The sequence below is a fragment of the Orycteropus afer genome, unplaced genomic scaffold, assembly GCF_000298275.1.
Source record: "Orycteropus afer afer isolate SDZICR_OR568_19922 unplaced genomic scaffold, OryAfe1.0 scaffold00393, whole genome shotgun sequence".
Lineage (NCBI taxonomy): Eukaryota > Metazoa > Chordata > Mammalia > Tubulidentata > Orycteropodidae > Orycteropus > Orycteropus afer.
The window spans coordinates 1035972-1053351 of NW_006921980.1; the positions used below are offsets into that span (position 1 = coordinate 1035972).

The 17380-nt window shown below is 40.8% G+C and overlaps 1 protein-coding gene across 1 annotated transcript in view; it reads left to right on the top strand.

Annotated features, from left to right (window-relative positions):
* Positions 1-17380, top strand: part of RUFY1 (RUN and FYVE domain containing 1) — a 123046-nt gene that overhangs the window by 5272 nt on the left and 100394 nt on the right. Inside the window, exons 2-5 of the mRNA XM_007953410.2 lie at positions 4725-4898; positions 6675-6792; positions 12327-12428; positions 14036-14159. Coding sequence (XP_007951601.2) covers positions 4725-4898; positions 6675-6792; positions 12327-12428; positions 14036-14159 — 518 coding nt within the window. The remainder of the gene's footprint in view (positions 1-4724; positions 4899-6674; positions 6793-12326; positions 12429-14035; positions 14160-17380) is intronic.

Here is a 17380-nt window from a genome sequence, read left to right on the forward strand (position 1 = left end):
TGGAGCTGCCATTTGCCGCCAGGTTAATGGCACATCCTGTTGTAAGCTGCTGTGGGATATGCCTGACTCATGGTGACCCCATGTGTGTCAGTAGAACTGGGCTCTGTAAGATTTTCAATGGCTGATTTTGCAAAAGTAGATCACCAGGCCTTTCTTCTGAGAGTGGGTGGATGGGAACCTCCAACCTTTCGGTTAACAGCCCAGTGTGTTAACCATTTGCAACACCCGGGGCCTCCAGTGGCACATCGTAGGGATGAGACTGGATGAAAATAATTAAAATGTAAAATATATATATTGCTGGGGAAAAAACACTTTCAACTTTCTAGTTTTCTTTTTTTAGTAGTTTTAGCTTTGCTTTGTTTTTTACAGGGATGTCATAAAAGTTACTTGTTTTTTAAAAAAACATAATTGGATGGAAGAAGTGAAGCCCATCAAAGGAAAATAGTCATTACTTCTACCACCAACTCTGCCATAGAACAGATTTCAGGAAACCCAGCTGAGGGCTAATCTCCACCCTTCTCCTCCAAGATTTAGCTTCCTTAACTAAGGACCTCTGGTGGCTATGAGAGATTGGAAACTGTTTTTGGTGACTTGATTAATCATCAAAGGAGGCTTCCCCTCCATTTGGTGCTCTGGAACTTTTACACAACAGGTCAATGCAACAATAGGCAGATATGGAGTAGGGACTGGAGTGCCATTCTGTAGAGCAGAAGAATGCCTATGAAACTTTTAAGATTTGGAAATTGATTTTTTTTAAAAAAATCTAGGATGTCTAGCTCTTGGCAAGACTTTCTGTACATGTATTCCCAATTAAAGACCACTAGTTTATAGATCTGGTCTTGATGTCTTTTTAAAGGATAAATCCTTACAAACTGCTTCTATAGTCTGTTCAGGATCCCTGGTGGATCTTGAAGCACTGGGATGCTAACCCAGAAGTTGTCAGTTCTGAACCCACCTGCTGCTTGAGGGGGAGGGGAGGGATTGTGGCAGTGTACTTCCTCAAGATTTACAACTTTGGAAACCTGTGGGGCAATTCTCTGTCCTTTAGAGCTCTGGTGGCCTAGTCTCTTAAGGCATTTGACTGTTAATCACAAATCTGGCAGTTCAAACCTGCCAGCCACTCCTTGGAAGACTGGGCAATCTACTTCCGTAGAGATACCACCTAGGAAACCCAAGGAGGGGTCATTATAAGTAGAACTGGACTTGATGGCAGTGTGTTTGATGGTTTTTTTTAGGATCACTATGAGTTGGAATCCACTTGAAGGCAATTAGTTTGTGTTTTTGTGGGTTTTTTTAATGGTTTATTCAAGGTTTTGTTCTCTTCTTGATGAGATGTTGAAGATTTTTTGCTAATCACATTTTATTTATAAATTTATAAATTATATAAATATATATATGCAAATTTATAAATTAGTACAAATTTAAAAATGTAAAAATTATATAATTTGGAGGTTTTCGGTCCAAGTTCAAAGTGCCAGGTTCTAGGGGCTGGGTGAAAGACCCTCAACCTTGGGGTCCAGCTCTGCCTCCTGCTCCCAGCCCACTGAAGCTAGAGGCATTTCTTCACTCAGACAGCTGTTGGCTGCTGAGGCTGAGAAGCCCCAAGGTTGACAAGTGAAAAGGCAGGGTCCCAATGTTACCAATCCACACGGCAGGACACCAACTGAAGTCCACTGTAAGTCCCAAGGTCAGCAGAGCATAGTAGGCTGCTGAGCAATGACATGGCTACATGCAGGGTTCAAGCATGCCATAGGCTAGAGACCATTCTCAAAGCTTCTCCTTAAATACAGGAAGGAGACTACATCTCAAAGGCAGCTACTCAGCTGCTTGTGGTAGATCCCACTATGGAGTTGATTGTCAGTCTCATCATGGGGAATAACTACCACCAGCTGCCCAGCCACTCAACCAGGCCTAGCCAAGTTGACATACAAACATAACCATCACACTTCCACCCCTAGTCAACTTGGTACCTGTACAGATCTTCAATGGGTGGTATCTGTACAGGTCTCCTCCACTCAGTGGCTCCAGTCCCCTAGTTATCCAGTCTCCTCAATAGTGAGTGACCTCACCCCTTTGGCCTAGAAACGGCCCATTCCTCTCCCTCTTGGGCATGGCAGTCCCGCCCCCTCACTCTTGGGCAGCGGCTGTGGCTCCATCCCACTGGCTCACATGAACGAGCAGCCCCACCCTCCAGAACCAAGTTGGTGAAGGCCTGGCTCTTTGAAACCTAGGGGGCTGTGGTCATTCCACCCCCAAAGACCATGGTCCTACCCTTAAGGCTGAGGCAGCTCTGCTTCTGTTTCCTTGGTCTCTCTGCCTCTGCCAATTAATGCCCGAGGGAAAACCACTCCGTCAGAAATCTTTCTGCCCCAAAAGACACTTGACTTTCTTGCTCCGTGGGCCAGCCAACCTGCTACTCCACTATATGCCAGTCTTCTCTACCAATTAAGGCCTGAAGGCAACCCTCTCTGCCAGGAAGCCGCCTAACCGAAGGCATCAAGCTCTTTCCTCTGTGGGCTGGTAAGGCTGTTGCTGTCTCATGCCGTCTCTCATGCCGGTCTCTTGCCATCTGTCCTGCCGTATGCCAGGGTCTCTCTGTCAGGGTCTCAGGTCAAGGACACACTCCACTCCTGTTTCCACATTTTAGGTATCTGTCAGAGCAGCACCCCACTCTCTCGGTACCAAATTCTGTTCTGGTTACCATGTGCCGTTCTGACAAGAAATATACCACAAATGGGATGACCTTAACAAACAGGAGTTTATTCTTACAATTCAGAGGCTTTTAGTCCAAGTTCAAAGTGCCAGGCTCTAGGGGCTGGGTGAAAGCCCCTCAACCTTGGGGTCCAGCTCTGCCTTCTGCTCCCGGCCCACTGGAGCTAGAGGCATTTCTTCACTCAGACAGCTGTTGGTTGCTGAGGCTGAGAAGCCCCAGCGTTGACAAGTGAAAAGGCACAGTCCCGATGTTACCAATCCACATGGCAGGCCATTAACTAAAGTCCACTGTAAGTCCCAAGGTCAGCAGAGCATAGCAGGCTGCTGAGCAATGACACGGCTACAATGCAGGGTCCAAGCGTGCCATAGGCTAGAGACCATTCGCAAAGCTTCTCCTTAAATACAGGAAGGAGACCACATCCCAAAGGCAGCTACTCAGCGGCCTGTGGTAGATCCCACCATGGAGTTGATTGCCAGTCTCATCATGGGGATAACTACCACCAGCTGCCCAGCCACTCAACCAGGCCTAGCCAAGTTGACATACAAACATAACCATCACATACCCCCACCCAGTTAACCCCACTTTTCCCTCTCCACATCCATGATGAAATGTTTAGACCGTTTTTCCTTTTCCAGCAGCTCTCCCTGTAACTAGTTTTGCAGAATTTCGAATTTTTAACCCGAGTTATTTCAATACCTTTACTGCAAATTCACAGTCACAATATTGTAATTCTTTTAGGTTTAACATACATGTTGTGCTCTTTTAACTACTGTTGTCGTTATGTGCAGACAAGTCAGACCGACTCATAGCGACGCCTCCTTGGGTTTCCTAGGCGGTATCACCACGGAAGTAGATTGTCCAACTTTTCTTCCGCTAGATGCCCATGTTAATTAAAGCCCATGAAATAAAGCAAGATTAAATAACAGATAAATATCCAGGATATACATACAAATCAATGAGACAAAGGCAAACAATTCAACTCGAAAGTGTGCAAAGGATTTAACAGGCAATTTATAGACTTTGAACATACTTAAAAAATTGCTTAACCTCACTAGTTATCAGACAACTGCAAACTAAAACAATATCCGTCCAGTTGGCAATTTAGATTGAAAGTTGGCTCTGGTGGAGACAAAGGCGCACCGGCCCCCAGGGAGGACCCCACTCCGCACATGAGGTTCTTTTGGGACCTAAATTTTCACTTCCAGAATAACAGCTTCTTAGACTTGAGGGAACATTGAATAAGCACCTGTCGTGGATATCCGATATTGATTGCAGACACTTTCACTCTTGAAATAAAGCGACAAGATTAATGGAGTTGAAGCGGCAATGTAGCCGAGTTCGTTTGATTCTAACGCCTTTACTTACAAAAAAAAAAAAAAAAAAACCTCACTGCCATTAAGTCGTAATGCGCACTAATCGTGCAGGAAAGATGGGCGGCAACATGAACGTGAGTATGGAAGTTTGGAGGAGATGCTTCCTGGAAGGCCCCTGGCTAAGACGTTCGCACAAAAAGCCCCCAACCGCGCCTTCCACACGGTTAGTGGGGGACGCTGAAGAGAACGTAACATGGCGCCCACGAGCCGCGTGGGCGTGACTTCGAGCTAGGTTCGCCCAATAGAATGTTTAGGAGCAGGTGCTTTACCAATACGCTTTCTAATTGGGGCTGGGTTCCCTGCTCTTTGCGCCCTTTCATTGGTCAAAAAAGGAATACCGTTTGTCGGAAAAACCAACCGCATTGAATCTTGGTAGAGCCGTCTCCCTAGCAACGCTCGAGTCACCTGAGAGGCCTCTGGTGGTAGAAATCAGGGTAGCTGTCTTCCGACACTACCCCAGGCGAGCCAGATGAGGCTGTGATCAACCCAGGGACCAGGGACTGGTTGACTGGGAACCCCATTATCCGTCCCCTGGCACGTTCCGCGCCCAGAGCCGACCGCCTGGCCTGTCTTCCCTCCGCCCTCCTCACCCGGACCACTCTCCATCTAACGAAGCTGTCCCTGCCTCTGCCCCACAGTTGCCAAGTGCCAGATGATGGAGGAGCGTGCCAACCTGATGCACATGATGAAGCTCAGCATTAAGGTCCTGCTCCAGTCCGCGCTGAGCCTGGGCCGCAGCCTGGATGCGGACCATGCCCCTTTGCAGCAGTTCTTTGTAGTGATGGAGCATTGCCTCAAACATGGGCTGAAAGGTGAGGCCGAGAGGGCGCTGGGGAGCGTGGAAATGTAGGCTAGGTGTTTGCTCTGCATTTATGCATCAGCCAAACGCAGTTCTGGGTGCCAGGATGACAGCAGTATACAAAGACAAGGCCTCTGCCCACAAGAACCTGACATTCTGGAGTAGTGTTGTCCTAGAGAAATATGCAAGCTACATATGCAATTTTTAACTTTATAGTAGCTGTGTTAAAAAAAAAAAGAAAAATGAAAAGCAGGTAAAATTAATTCTAACAATATATTTAACCCAGTATATCCAAATATTTTGACACAAATTCAGTATTAAAAAGCTTGTATTAGTGAGATGTCTTACATTCCTTTTTACACTAAGCCTTAAAATTTTTATACTTGCTACACGTCTCAATTCAGTTTTTCAATCACACTAGCCACATTTCAAGTGCACTTGTGGTTAGTGACTGCCATATATGACAGCACTGGTCTGGAGTAAGAGACAATAGGTACAGAAACAAACAATTGCAGAATGCTACAAATTGATGGGAGCAAACTGGGTTAATGATAGAGAATCAAGAAAGGAACCTTCAAGCTAGAGTAGGAAGGAGTGTCTTTCTAGGGAGGTGATATGTGAACTGAGAGTCAAAGGAGAAGAAGGAGCCTGCCACACAAGGATTTTGGGCAAGAACATTCCTAGCAAAAGAAAAGGAAGAGTGCAAAGGTCTGAGCAGAACCAAGCTTGGTTTGAGGAAGACACCAGGTAGCTAAAGTGGCTATGAGAGGGAGAGGCAGTGAGATGAGACCAGTGAAGAAGAGCTAGATTATAGAGGTCTCTGTAGGTCATGGTGAGGAGTTGGATTTTATTCTAAGTGTATTTAGAGAGTTTTAAGCAAAGGAGAAACATGACCTGACTTAAATTTTTAAAAGAACTTTCCGCTGTGTAGAGAATAGATTATGAGTTGAGAGGTGATAATATTAGGAGCAAGGAGACCGACCACTTGAGTTATTGCAGCAATTCAAATGTGAGATGGTAGTGATGATTTGAAGAAATCAAGCATTAATTTGTTAACAGGTAGGAGGGAGAAAGGAGTCCCTGGATGGCGCAAACAGTTAAGCATTCACTGCTAACCAAAGGTTGGTGGTTTCAGCCCACCAAGAGGCACCTCAGAAGAAGGGCCTGACAATATACTTCCAAAAGGTCATATCCCTGAATACCCTATGGAGCAATACATGAGTTCACCATGAGTCAGAACCGACTGGACAGCAACTGGTTTTGTTTTATTTTTGTTTAGGAGAGTGAACAGGAAAAGCTTTCACAGGTGATCATGAGATACAAGTTTTATTTCATGGACAATAAGTATTTGGAGAAAGAACATAGTTGGTGTATCAGAGAAACCTTGTTACCAGAGGAAAACCCAAACCAAACCCACTGCCATCAAGTCGATTCCGACTCATAGTGACCTTATAGGACAAGGTAGAACTGTCCCATAGGGTTTCCAAGGCTGTAAATCTTTACAGAAGCAGACTGTCTTACCTTTCTCCTACAAAGTAGCTGGTAGGTTCGAACCACCAACCTTTTAATTAGCAGCCCAGTTCTTTATACAGCCCCACCAGAGCTCCTTTGTTGCCAGAAGAATGGGGAGCTGATTTGTTACTTGACCTCTTCCAGTCCCTAAGATTAAACCAGAAGGATTAAGCAATAGAGCTCTGACACTTTCACTCAGCTTTTGGGGAAGACTGTGGGCCCCTAAAGAAAATCTGCAGCCTGTTCTTATGAATAACAGTTTTGTTTCCTCTTTTAGTTAAGAAGAGTTTCATTGGTCAAAATAAATCTTTCTTTGGTCCTTTGGAGCTGGTGGAGAAACTTTGTCCAGAAGCGTCAGATATAGCCACTAGTGTCAAAAATCTGCCGGAATTAAAGTGAGTGATGTTTGGAGAAAACTCTCTGTATTTACCCTGTTCTAATTCCTTGCTGATACAACATTTTCTAATTTAAGGCACGTTGTAGCATGAGCCACACTCTGCTTCGACTTTAGTCCCAGCTCTGCTACTCATTATCCACATGATCTTAAGCAAGATTTTCTGTTCTTTAAGCCTCAGTTTCCTTTTTTTAAAAAGGGGGACAGTGATTCCTGCTTGCTACACAGGATACTCAGAATCAAATAGGTTGAAAAGCTGTTGTAAACCAAAGAGCAGTAAAAGGAATCATTGTTACACTCCTAGAGTCACTGCTTCAGATAATCTGGGCAGTTTTCTGAACAGTACAGTTAAGGCCAAATTTTAAATTCCAGGACAAGTGGCATTTGAGACTAGTCTGGGGCTAATGAGTCATTTGCCATGTCTGAGTTTGCCCTTGAGACTCTGATGCATAGGCTTAAAATTAAAAACTGGACAGAACACAAATAAGGTGTCATCATGGGATCTGACATTTAGAAGGGGCTCTGGAGAACCTTGAGACCATGTGAAAACCCTCTCCCACAGGAGACTTGTTGAGCCTTTGTTCACCCTTTTCCTATAGAGCCAGCCTCTTCCATTTTCAGATAAGAATAGCCAACATCATTTATTAAGGGCCACCATGTGCCGGGCATTGTGTTAAGTACATTTACTGTCACTATCTCATTTAATCTTCCACAACAGTCTTCTCAGATACCTTCTATTATCCCCATTTACTAGTGCAGAAACTGAGGCTTAGGGTGGTTCAGTAACTAGCAACTTGCCCAACTCTCTCAGCAAATGAGTGGTGGAGCCAGAAAGAGAACACAAGTCTGTTGGACTCTTAAAACCCTCCTGCCAAGCCCTGTGTATGCTTCTGAAGATTGGATTTAAGCCTTCTGTCCCTGTCCCTAGTTCAGCCCTTGGGCCACACCAGTAAGTTTTAAGCCTTTTGCACATGACATCCTTTCAAATATGTATTTTGTGACCTTTCTCATGAGCTGCCCTTCTGCCAGTCTTCTGCCTTGTTTCTTCTGTTGTGCTTTATATGGTGTGATTTCCAGTTGTCTTGGTGTCCATCTCCTTCAAAAGTAAAGCCCATTGATTTCTGGTGTTCTCAATGAAGTGAACCAGGGCTAGCCCTAATCCTGTTATTTATTCACAAGAAACAGTTTTGAAGTTTTGTTATGCTAACTCAGGGTTCTCAGTCAGCTAAATCCCCTACTTCTGTTTCCTCATTAATCCTGTAGATGCCAAACAGGTGTCAAGCATAAGTAGACTAAATCTTTCTGGTATGTCTGTCAAGAAGGAACTATACAAGTAGTTCTCTTGTTTTGATGCCTTTGCAACAGTAGCCTTGTTGGTGGCCATGTGAGAAAGGGCTACTGATTTACTTTGTAAAGATCTGCAGCGTTTCCCCTGTTTCATTAGGTAATAATAGAAGTTCTAAGGTATCTACAGTATTTTGGAAGTTTTGACTAGTGTTTTGTTTTTGTTTTTGTTTTTGTTTTTTTGCTGCGGGAGGTGGAGAAATTGTTTTACTTTAAGGTATACGAAGCTTGCAGAATGAATTTTATATCCTTGGAGGAATTTTTCTAGAGTTTAATTCCCTTGTCTAATTGAGATAAAAAGTACCTTACACAGTGGCTTATCACCCACAATTTTTCACAGTTTTCAAGTCAAGGCTTATTGTTGAATTTATCTTTACATGGTAAATACTTGTTTCAAATATTGGCACTTAAAGCTAGATATGTTGTCCTCATCGCTTTTTGAAAATTAAAAATAACTTATTGCCTAATTTTTAATTTGGAAATAATAAGTAAAAAAAAAAAGATGAAATTATAAATCTACCATTATCCCACTACCCAGAAAAGAAGAACTTGCTATTAGTATGGTCAATGTCCTTCTAGATACTTTCAATGCATATTTAGACAGACAGATAGATAAGATTCTTATTTTATTTTTCCCTTCCTATGATATGACATCATGTTGCACTGGTTCCCATGGAGAACAGTTGGGCACTATCCACCAAAATTACAAATGCCCCTACCTTTGACCCAGCAATTCCACTTCTAGGTGTTTTAGCTTACAGATGGAACACATGTAAGATCACACATGTACAGTTATTTATTGCAGCATTATTTGTGAAAGCAGGAGATTAGAGTACTAGTTAAATAAATTATGGAGCATTCCTATAATGAAACACTTTACAACAGTAAGAAAATTAAGTTCTATTAACTGTTTAAGAAAGATTTTCAACATGACATAGATATTCAGTGAAATAAGCAAGTTGGAGAACATGATGTATAATGTTAATGTTCTTTTCAGAAGGGGAGATAAATAAGAATTTAGGTTGGTATGCGTTTTCATATGCATAAAAACGTGGAAGTGTGCCTTAGTTGTCCAGTGCAGCTATAACAAAAATACCACAAGTGGTTGGCTTTAACCAACAGATTTGGTTTTTTACATTTTAGGAGGCTAGAAATCCAAATTCAGGGTGCCAGCTCTAGGAGAACCCTTTCTCTCTGTTTGGCTCTGGAGGAATGTCCTTGTCTCTTTGAGCTTCTTCTCCTGGGAGCTCTTCATATGGCTTAGCGTCACTTCCCATCTCTGCCAGCTTGCTTGCTCATTAAATCTCTTATATCTCAAAAGAGATTGGATTAAGATATACCCTACACTAATCTTGTCTCATTAACACAACAAAGACAATCCATTTCCAAATGGGATTATAACCACAGGCATAGAGATTAGGATTTACAACACAAATTTTGGGGGGACACAATCTGTAACAAAGTGTACATACCAAAAAAAATAGTTTATTACCATATGAAGAAGGGAACTGGCAAAGTGGAAGACAGAGTAAAGGGGGAGACTTGCAACATAAGCTTTTGCATACGTTCTGGTTTTTGAACTAAGTGAAGAAGGTATTACTGCCTACTCAAAAATTAAAAATAAATTAAGTATTAAGCTATACGTATTGTTTTGTAGCCCTTTTTTCATTCAATCCTAGATTTTAAACATTTTTCCATATAGAATATTCATCTACAACATCATTTGTTGATGGATTGTGGAATAGGGATCTACAGATGATGCTAGGGAGTCCAGCCTGGGCAAGGTCTAAAGTACCTCAGATGCCAAGAAGAGTTTGACTTGATCCTGTAGGCTGTGGGAGCCACTGATGTTGTTATTATTTTTTTGTGTGTGTGAGCACCAGAACAGTGTGCTTCAGTAGGCACAAACCCCTTTGAACCGAGACACCTGGGACTTCCCGTTTTATCTGAAGACGTTGATCTCTGCCTTCACATCCCTTGCTCCCCCCTCAAACAGCTAATCCACTCCATTGCCCAAGTTAGAAATAGCAGTCCTGTAGGTTTCTCCATCCCTGCCTCATTACTCTTTTCATCCCTAAATCCAGTCCATTCTGCCTTCAGACTCCTAAATCCTAACTCCTCATTTATGGTTGCTTCTCCTTGTCAACTTAATAAAAGTAAGCACCTTGTCTGGGTTACTTTCAATTATTGATTGGTACAGCTGGTTTTTAGAGGCCACATTTTAAGTTTACATCCTTTGGTACTGCAATTCTACTTCAAGGCATTTATCCTACTTTTTTTTATTATTTATCTCCTTCTCACTACCCTCGCCCCTTTCATTTTATCATCTCTCATCTAGATGATGGCTGTGGCATTCTGTCTCCACCACCTCAGAAGTCAGCATACTCTGCAGATACATACAACCATTGACCATCATGCCTCTCCCTTGCCTGGCTGGCTCCTCAGGGTCTGTGAAGCCAAGCCTTTACTTGTCTCCAGGGACCTATGTAATCCAGCCTCAATTCCCCATTTTCTCTAGCTAGGCCACATTATTTGTGGTTGTTTCTTAATATATATAAGATGCACCTCATTCTTTTTAGTAACTGTATAGTATAATATGCATACAACCAACCCCATAATTATGAATGTTTATCCAGCGAATATCTATGTAAATGAACTTTGGGTGTCTATGCAAATATTTCTGTAGGACAAATTCGCTGAAGTAGAATTGCAGTCCCAAAGGAAGTAAATTTAAAATTTAGCCTCTAAAAACAAGCTGTACCCATCAGTAAACCAAACTGAAAACCGAACTCACTGCCGTCGAGTCAGACCCGACTTACAGCGACCCCTCCTTAAGTTTCCAAGTGGTATCACTACAGAAGTAGATTGCTCAACCTTCCTTCCAAGGAGTGGCTGGTGGGTTTGAACTGCCAGCCTTCTGGTTAGCAGTCAAATGCCTTAGGCACTATGCCACCAGAGCTCCTTCCACCAAATAGATGTGAAGGTGCTTGGTTCCCCCCATTCTCATTAACACTGTATATTATCAATTTTGTTGTTAAGTTTTAATCAGTCTAATGAGTGAAAATGTCATCCTGTCATTCTATTTTTCATCCTGATTGCCAGTGAATCTATTTGTGTGATCACTGGCCTTTTGTGTTTCTTTTATTGTAAATTACCTGTTAGTATTCCCTGACTGGTTTTCTATGAAGTAATTTTTTCTTATTATTACCTGTATAAGTATGTATAATTCTTTTTTTCTTCACCCAAACATCTCTTACCGCACCTCCCCCACACATGGCTAATAAATAGTGCTGTGGTGAACATCCCGGGCACATATCTTTGTGCATTTCCAATATTATTTCCTTAAGCTGTATCTTTTGATATAGAATTTTGATAGACCATTGTCCCTGTTCAAAAGCTATGTCCATTCATTCACCCACCAGCAGCTTGGATCATTGTTGTCTTTCACATCATGCCAAAGTTAAGTATCTTTTTTTTCTGCTTTGCTTCCTTCTCTTTTTACTCAGTTTGTCATCATTTAGTTGGAGGATGGGGTATATTCCAAAGCCTTTTGAATTAATTAAAGTGGGTAATCCTTATGAGCCTGGCTTCTGAAGTTGCCAGGGGTACCTTCTGACTCTGTGACAAGACCTCTGGCCCTGCTAACATCGTCTTAGGAAGATCATTGATTACACCATTTAAGCCTCTCTTGGATGCTAGAAATCCAGTTCCTCTGCTAGAACAGATTAATTAGTTTTATGATTTTTTTTTTCCTTAAACTGTTTTAGGTCTACAATTAGAAGACTTTTTCCCCCCTTAAAAAGCAGAAAAAACAGGTTTTTTCAAAATTACATCTTTGGGCAAATGCTTTAGAAATGTTGAGACTTTAACACTTTAACAGTATGTTCTATATTAGCCCTTTGAATATGCACAAATTGTGTTTGTTTCAGAAATAAGATTTTTGTGGTGGTTTAAGATTTTTTCCTTTTATATTTAAAAAAATACATGGTACAAAATTTGGAAATTACCCCCACCCCATCCACTTCTCACATCTCCCCTCCCCCAAAAAGCAGCTAGTCTCCCAGTGTGCTCTGCATTCACAAGTGGGTATATATGTGGATATGTATAGCTTTCTTGCTAAATTGAAGATTTTTTCCTTTGGGTTTATTTTTTGTCATACTACAACAGTCTGATGATCTGATTTAATTCTAGGACAGCTGTGGGAAGAGGAAGAGCTTGGCTTTATCTTGCACTCATGCAAAAGAAACTGGCAGATTATCTGAAAGTGCTTATAGACAATAAACATCTCTTAAGGTATTTTACTACCTATCTTTGCCTATGACAGCTTTGTAAAGAATTAGAAAATAGCTCTGTAGGTCATTTTAAATTAAAACAAGAGGATGTAATATTTGCAACTTTTATGCAAATTCTTAAATATTCTGTAGCTTGGTTTTAAAATAGCAGTATTTCAGTTTTTAAGCACTGATAACTGAAAGTCCTGACAAAAGAAAGAGTCATAGGACTTTTCAAGATAAAAGTCTTTTTGAAGATAATTCCACAAAAACTAGCAATACACAGTATTAGCTAGGAGTCACTGGGTGGTGTAAATGGTTAGCACACTAAGCTGCTAACCAAAAGGTTGGAAGTTCGAGTTCTCCAGAGGTGCCTTGAAAGAAAGTCCTGGTAATCTGCTTCCAGAAAAAAATCAGCCATTAAAAAAACCCTGTGCAGCACAGTTCTACTCTGATATACACGGACTCACCATGAATCAGAATCAACTTAACAGCAGCTGACAACAACTGACAGCCTATTCCATTAAGCTTCAAAGGAACTTTCATTAAATTGGAGGATAACTGGAAAATTTAATGTAGAATTAGGTGCAGTAGACAATTTTAAGGCATAAAACTCTGTTCTTTGTAAGAGAACATACCCATATTACCTATTTTAGGATTCCGTATCCAGATTGTAAAATGTTACATCAGTTAATATCAGTAAAGACTTAAACTACCTATCACTGGAATTTATGGCTGCTTAATCTTTATTTATAACTATGTAAGTGAATATAATTATAAAAATAATTTTCTCTAGAATGTGAGAATTTATAGGAAGGAATCTCTCTAGTCTAAGATAAAAATAACTTTTATAGTATAGCATATCACCCACAGTTTTCAGTGTTTTCAAACCAAGGATTATTAACAAACATATCTTTACCTAGTAAGTACCAATTTCAAATATTTCATAAGTTCAGTGCTTTGACTCCATTTCTACTGAATAATGTTGAGTTACAGATTTTATTTTAATGAACAAATTCTTAAGACTTTAAGTTCTTATGTGAGCACACACACACTGGCCTCAGTACCACTGGGTTTGGTAAATTAACAAATCATTGGTAACTCAAAGCAGTAATAGGAAGGAGATGGAACAGTATTGAAAATGGCTGAATAACTGAGAGGTAAGCAAGTAAAAGCAGCAAATGTTGCTCAGTGGGACACAGGAAGGGGGAAGAGTTTTGTTCTTGGGTGTGAGGAGGCTGTGGGTACCCCTTTCCTGTTTAGATGAGTGTAAGTGTAGTAGTACATGTCATGGGGAGGAAGGAGCCATTACAGACACAGAAGAGGCAGAGTGATAGTCAAGAACTCAAGAGCAAAGAGGAGAGATGGGAAGGACTAAGAGTCTGAAGTCCAAATGGAGGAGTTAATTTTAGATGAGGAGGGAGGAGCCCATTCTAAACCCCAGGAAAAAAAAAAAGGATGGAGATAAAAATGGCCCTGAAGTGATAGAGCAAAGTGAAAAGGAGGGAAGGAAGTTCACACAGAGAAGTTGGCTATCAGCTGAGAGTTGAAACAGCAGGACAAGTTAGGGTAAAGAAGAGTGGTAAGGGAATTTCTGAGCAGCTCCCCTGTCATGTCCATCTCTTTTAGTGAGTTCTATGAACCTGAGGCATTAATGATGGAGGAAGAAGGGATGGTGATTGTCGGTCTGCTGGTGGGACTCAATGTTCTTGATGCCAATCTCTGCTTAAAAGGAGAAGACTTGGATTCTCAGGTAAAATTGAATTTTAGCTCTAGATTAGATGCCTTTAGCAGGCCAGGGCTTTAAGGTAGTAGTATCTGCAGACATGTACTAAGCCTGAGAAATGGGCAAGTGGCTGTGCAAGGTGCTGTACTGGGGCATAAGGGTACCAACTAGGGAAGGTCCTTAAGAGGAAGGGGTGTTAGAGCTGTACCATGAAGGCAGGCAGTTCAAGGAGGGATGAAGAAATAGCAGGGGCAAAGGAATAGAGGCACACACAGAAAGTACTACATGTTTAGGAATAGGCAGACAGTTCTTCTGGAATGCAGGGTGCTCAATGAGTGAGGTGAATGTGGATGCTAGGGCCAGATGTTAGATTTAACATGCTAAAGGGTTTACATTTTATTCTTAGGGCTTTAGAAAGCTGTTGGAGGTTTTTAAGCAGTACATTGAAATGATCAGCCTTAGGATGAGAAAAATCACTCTAGCAGTCATTCAGGTCATGAGTTAGAAGTGGCCAAAAATAGAGACAACAAAAACATAAAGGAGACCAGACTAGTAGTCCCAAAAGGTAGTGACCCAAGCGTGGGGAGTAGGAAGATAAAGTCAGGAGAGATTTGGGAAATCAGGGCAATAAATTGGAACACAAATGAAAGTAAGCCATAAGGAATAGACTGTTGTGAGGGAACAGCCTTGCCATCTCTCAGGATTGGCTTTCTTTATATGGGAGCTGCTGACCAGGGCTAAGGCCTACACTCCTGCTGACAGGTGCTATAGATATCTGAGGGAAACAGAAGCACTGACCCATCCCCCTACCTCCGCCCTCTACCCAGCCTTCTCCTACCATATGTTTGCATCCGAAGAGTGTAAAGCTTCCCCAACTCCTGAATGCCCAGGTCAACTTTTTTTTTTTTTAAATACCATGTCCACTCCACCTCTAAAAAGGAACAGTGTGTGTGTGTGTGTGTGTGTGTGTATTTATTTATGTATTTATATATTTTAGAAAGAAATGTTATGAGTTTTTTTTATTAACCAAAATATTATTCTAAATACACCATTTTTTAATTTTTCATAAAGTTTAATAATAGCTATGTGGAACACCACATAGCTCTCTATTCAATAGAGAGATGTAAACTATTTTAAATGCTTGTATAGCATTGCATTTTATGAGTGTACTATACTTTATTGGCCAGTACCTTATTAATTCAGGTTATTTCCTTGTTATAACAACAGTCTTATAAACAGCCATAAATCTGTTTGTACTCTTGTCCCTTGTTTTCACTTAGAATAAATTTTGAGATTGTTGTGTCAAAGTATGCACATTCCACATTTTGATAGATACTATAAAACTGACCTCTCCAAAAAGGTCTTCCATTTTATACACCCACTGGCAATATGTGAAAGAACCCATTTCCACTTACTGACACTGGATATGATGAATGTTCTTGTCTTTTTCAGTGTAATAGGCAAAACAGCTCATCATCTCAAATTGAAAGTTTAGAAAATTAGTAAGCTCAAGTATTTTTTTGTTTTATTTGCCATTGGTAGTTCACCTCTTGTGACTACCTAGTCATGTCCTTTGCCTATTTTGAGTTTTCATCTTTTTCCACATCTTTTTTATAGATTAAAGATTTTAACCCTTTGTCTGATTTCTTTTTTTTTTTTTTTTTTTTTCTGGCTTCTCAGAGGTAGTTTGCCCTATAGTTTTTTTTTTATTTTTTACAGTCACATTTAACCAAACTTCCTTTATGGTTTCTTATGAGGTATTGTGCTTAGAAGGTATTTCACCATGTAAAAGTTAACCTAATTTTTAGACAAACGAAATGACTGGGATATCCTAAAAATTAAACATACATGCCCATCAAAAAACTTCATCAAAAGAGAACTTACAGAATGAAAAAAAAAAAATGGCAACAACATATTGGACAGGGGACTAATCCCTAAAATTTATGGAAAACTTTAACACCTCAATGATAAAAACACAATCCAATTACAAATGGGCAAAGGACATGAACAGATACTTCACCAAAGAAGACGTTCAGGCAGCCAACAAACACATGAAGAAATGTTATCAATCATTAGCCATTAGACAGATGCAACTCAAAATAACAATGAGATATTATCTGACCCCAGCATTAATAGCAAAGTTCGTGAAAATAGAAAACAACAAATGCTGGCGAGGATATGTAGAGACTAGAACCCTCATATGCTGGTGGGACTCTAAAATGGTTCAACCATTGGGGAAAGCAGTATGGCATGTCCTTAAGAAGTTGGAAATAAAAATACCACATGATCCAGCAATCCCACTACTAGGTATATACCTTAGAGAAGTAAGAGCCATGACATGAACAGATATATGCACACCTGTGTTCATTGCAGCCTTATTCACAATAGCAAAAACATGAAACAACAAAAGTACCCATCAACTGATAAATGAATAAACAAACTATGGTAATACATGCAATAGACTGAGTATAATATGCCACCACGTTAAAAAAGTAACAGTGAATTGGTGAAACACCTCATAATATGGATAAACCTAGAGAACATTATGTTGAGTGAAATTAGTAACGAAAGGGCATATATAGTATGAGACCACTACTGTGAATAGTTGAAAAGTTTACACACAGAATCATTTTTTGAAAGTTACTAGGAATGGTGAGGGTAAGGAAGGGAAAATCACTAACTGAAGGGTAGATACATACTAACTTGGGTAAAGGGAAAGGCAATATTCAGTAAGGGGGAAGTCAGCACAAAATGATCAAGGCAGTAGAAGACACAAGAAGGAGCAAAAGAGTTAAAGGCAACAAAAGTGAATATTACATACACAATCTTGCAATAATCGTAATAACAGTAATCTATAAGTGGATACATAGACACTCAGACTGAGCAGGGATGGGAAGGAGAATAGGACTATACCCACAAATATATATAGGTTTGACAAGGTATCTCTACCTATATGTTTATATGTACTGCGAATATATCCATGAATATAGTAGATCATACAGGGGAAAAAATTATGAAAACTTCTTGTTATTATGGTTAATGCGCCATCAAATCGTCTCTGACTCATAGTGACCCTATGCACAGCAGAACAAAATACTGCCTGGTTCTGCGCCAGCTCCGCAATTCCCGCTATACTTGACCCCATAGCCACAGCTACTGTGTCAATCCATCTCGTTGAGGGCCTTCCCTTCCCTCATCGACCCTCCACCTTACCAAGCATGACATCCTTCTCCAGGGAATGGCCTCTT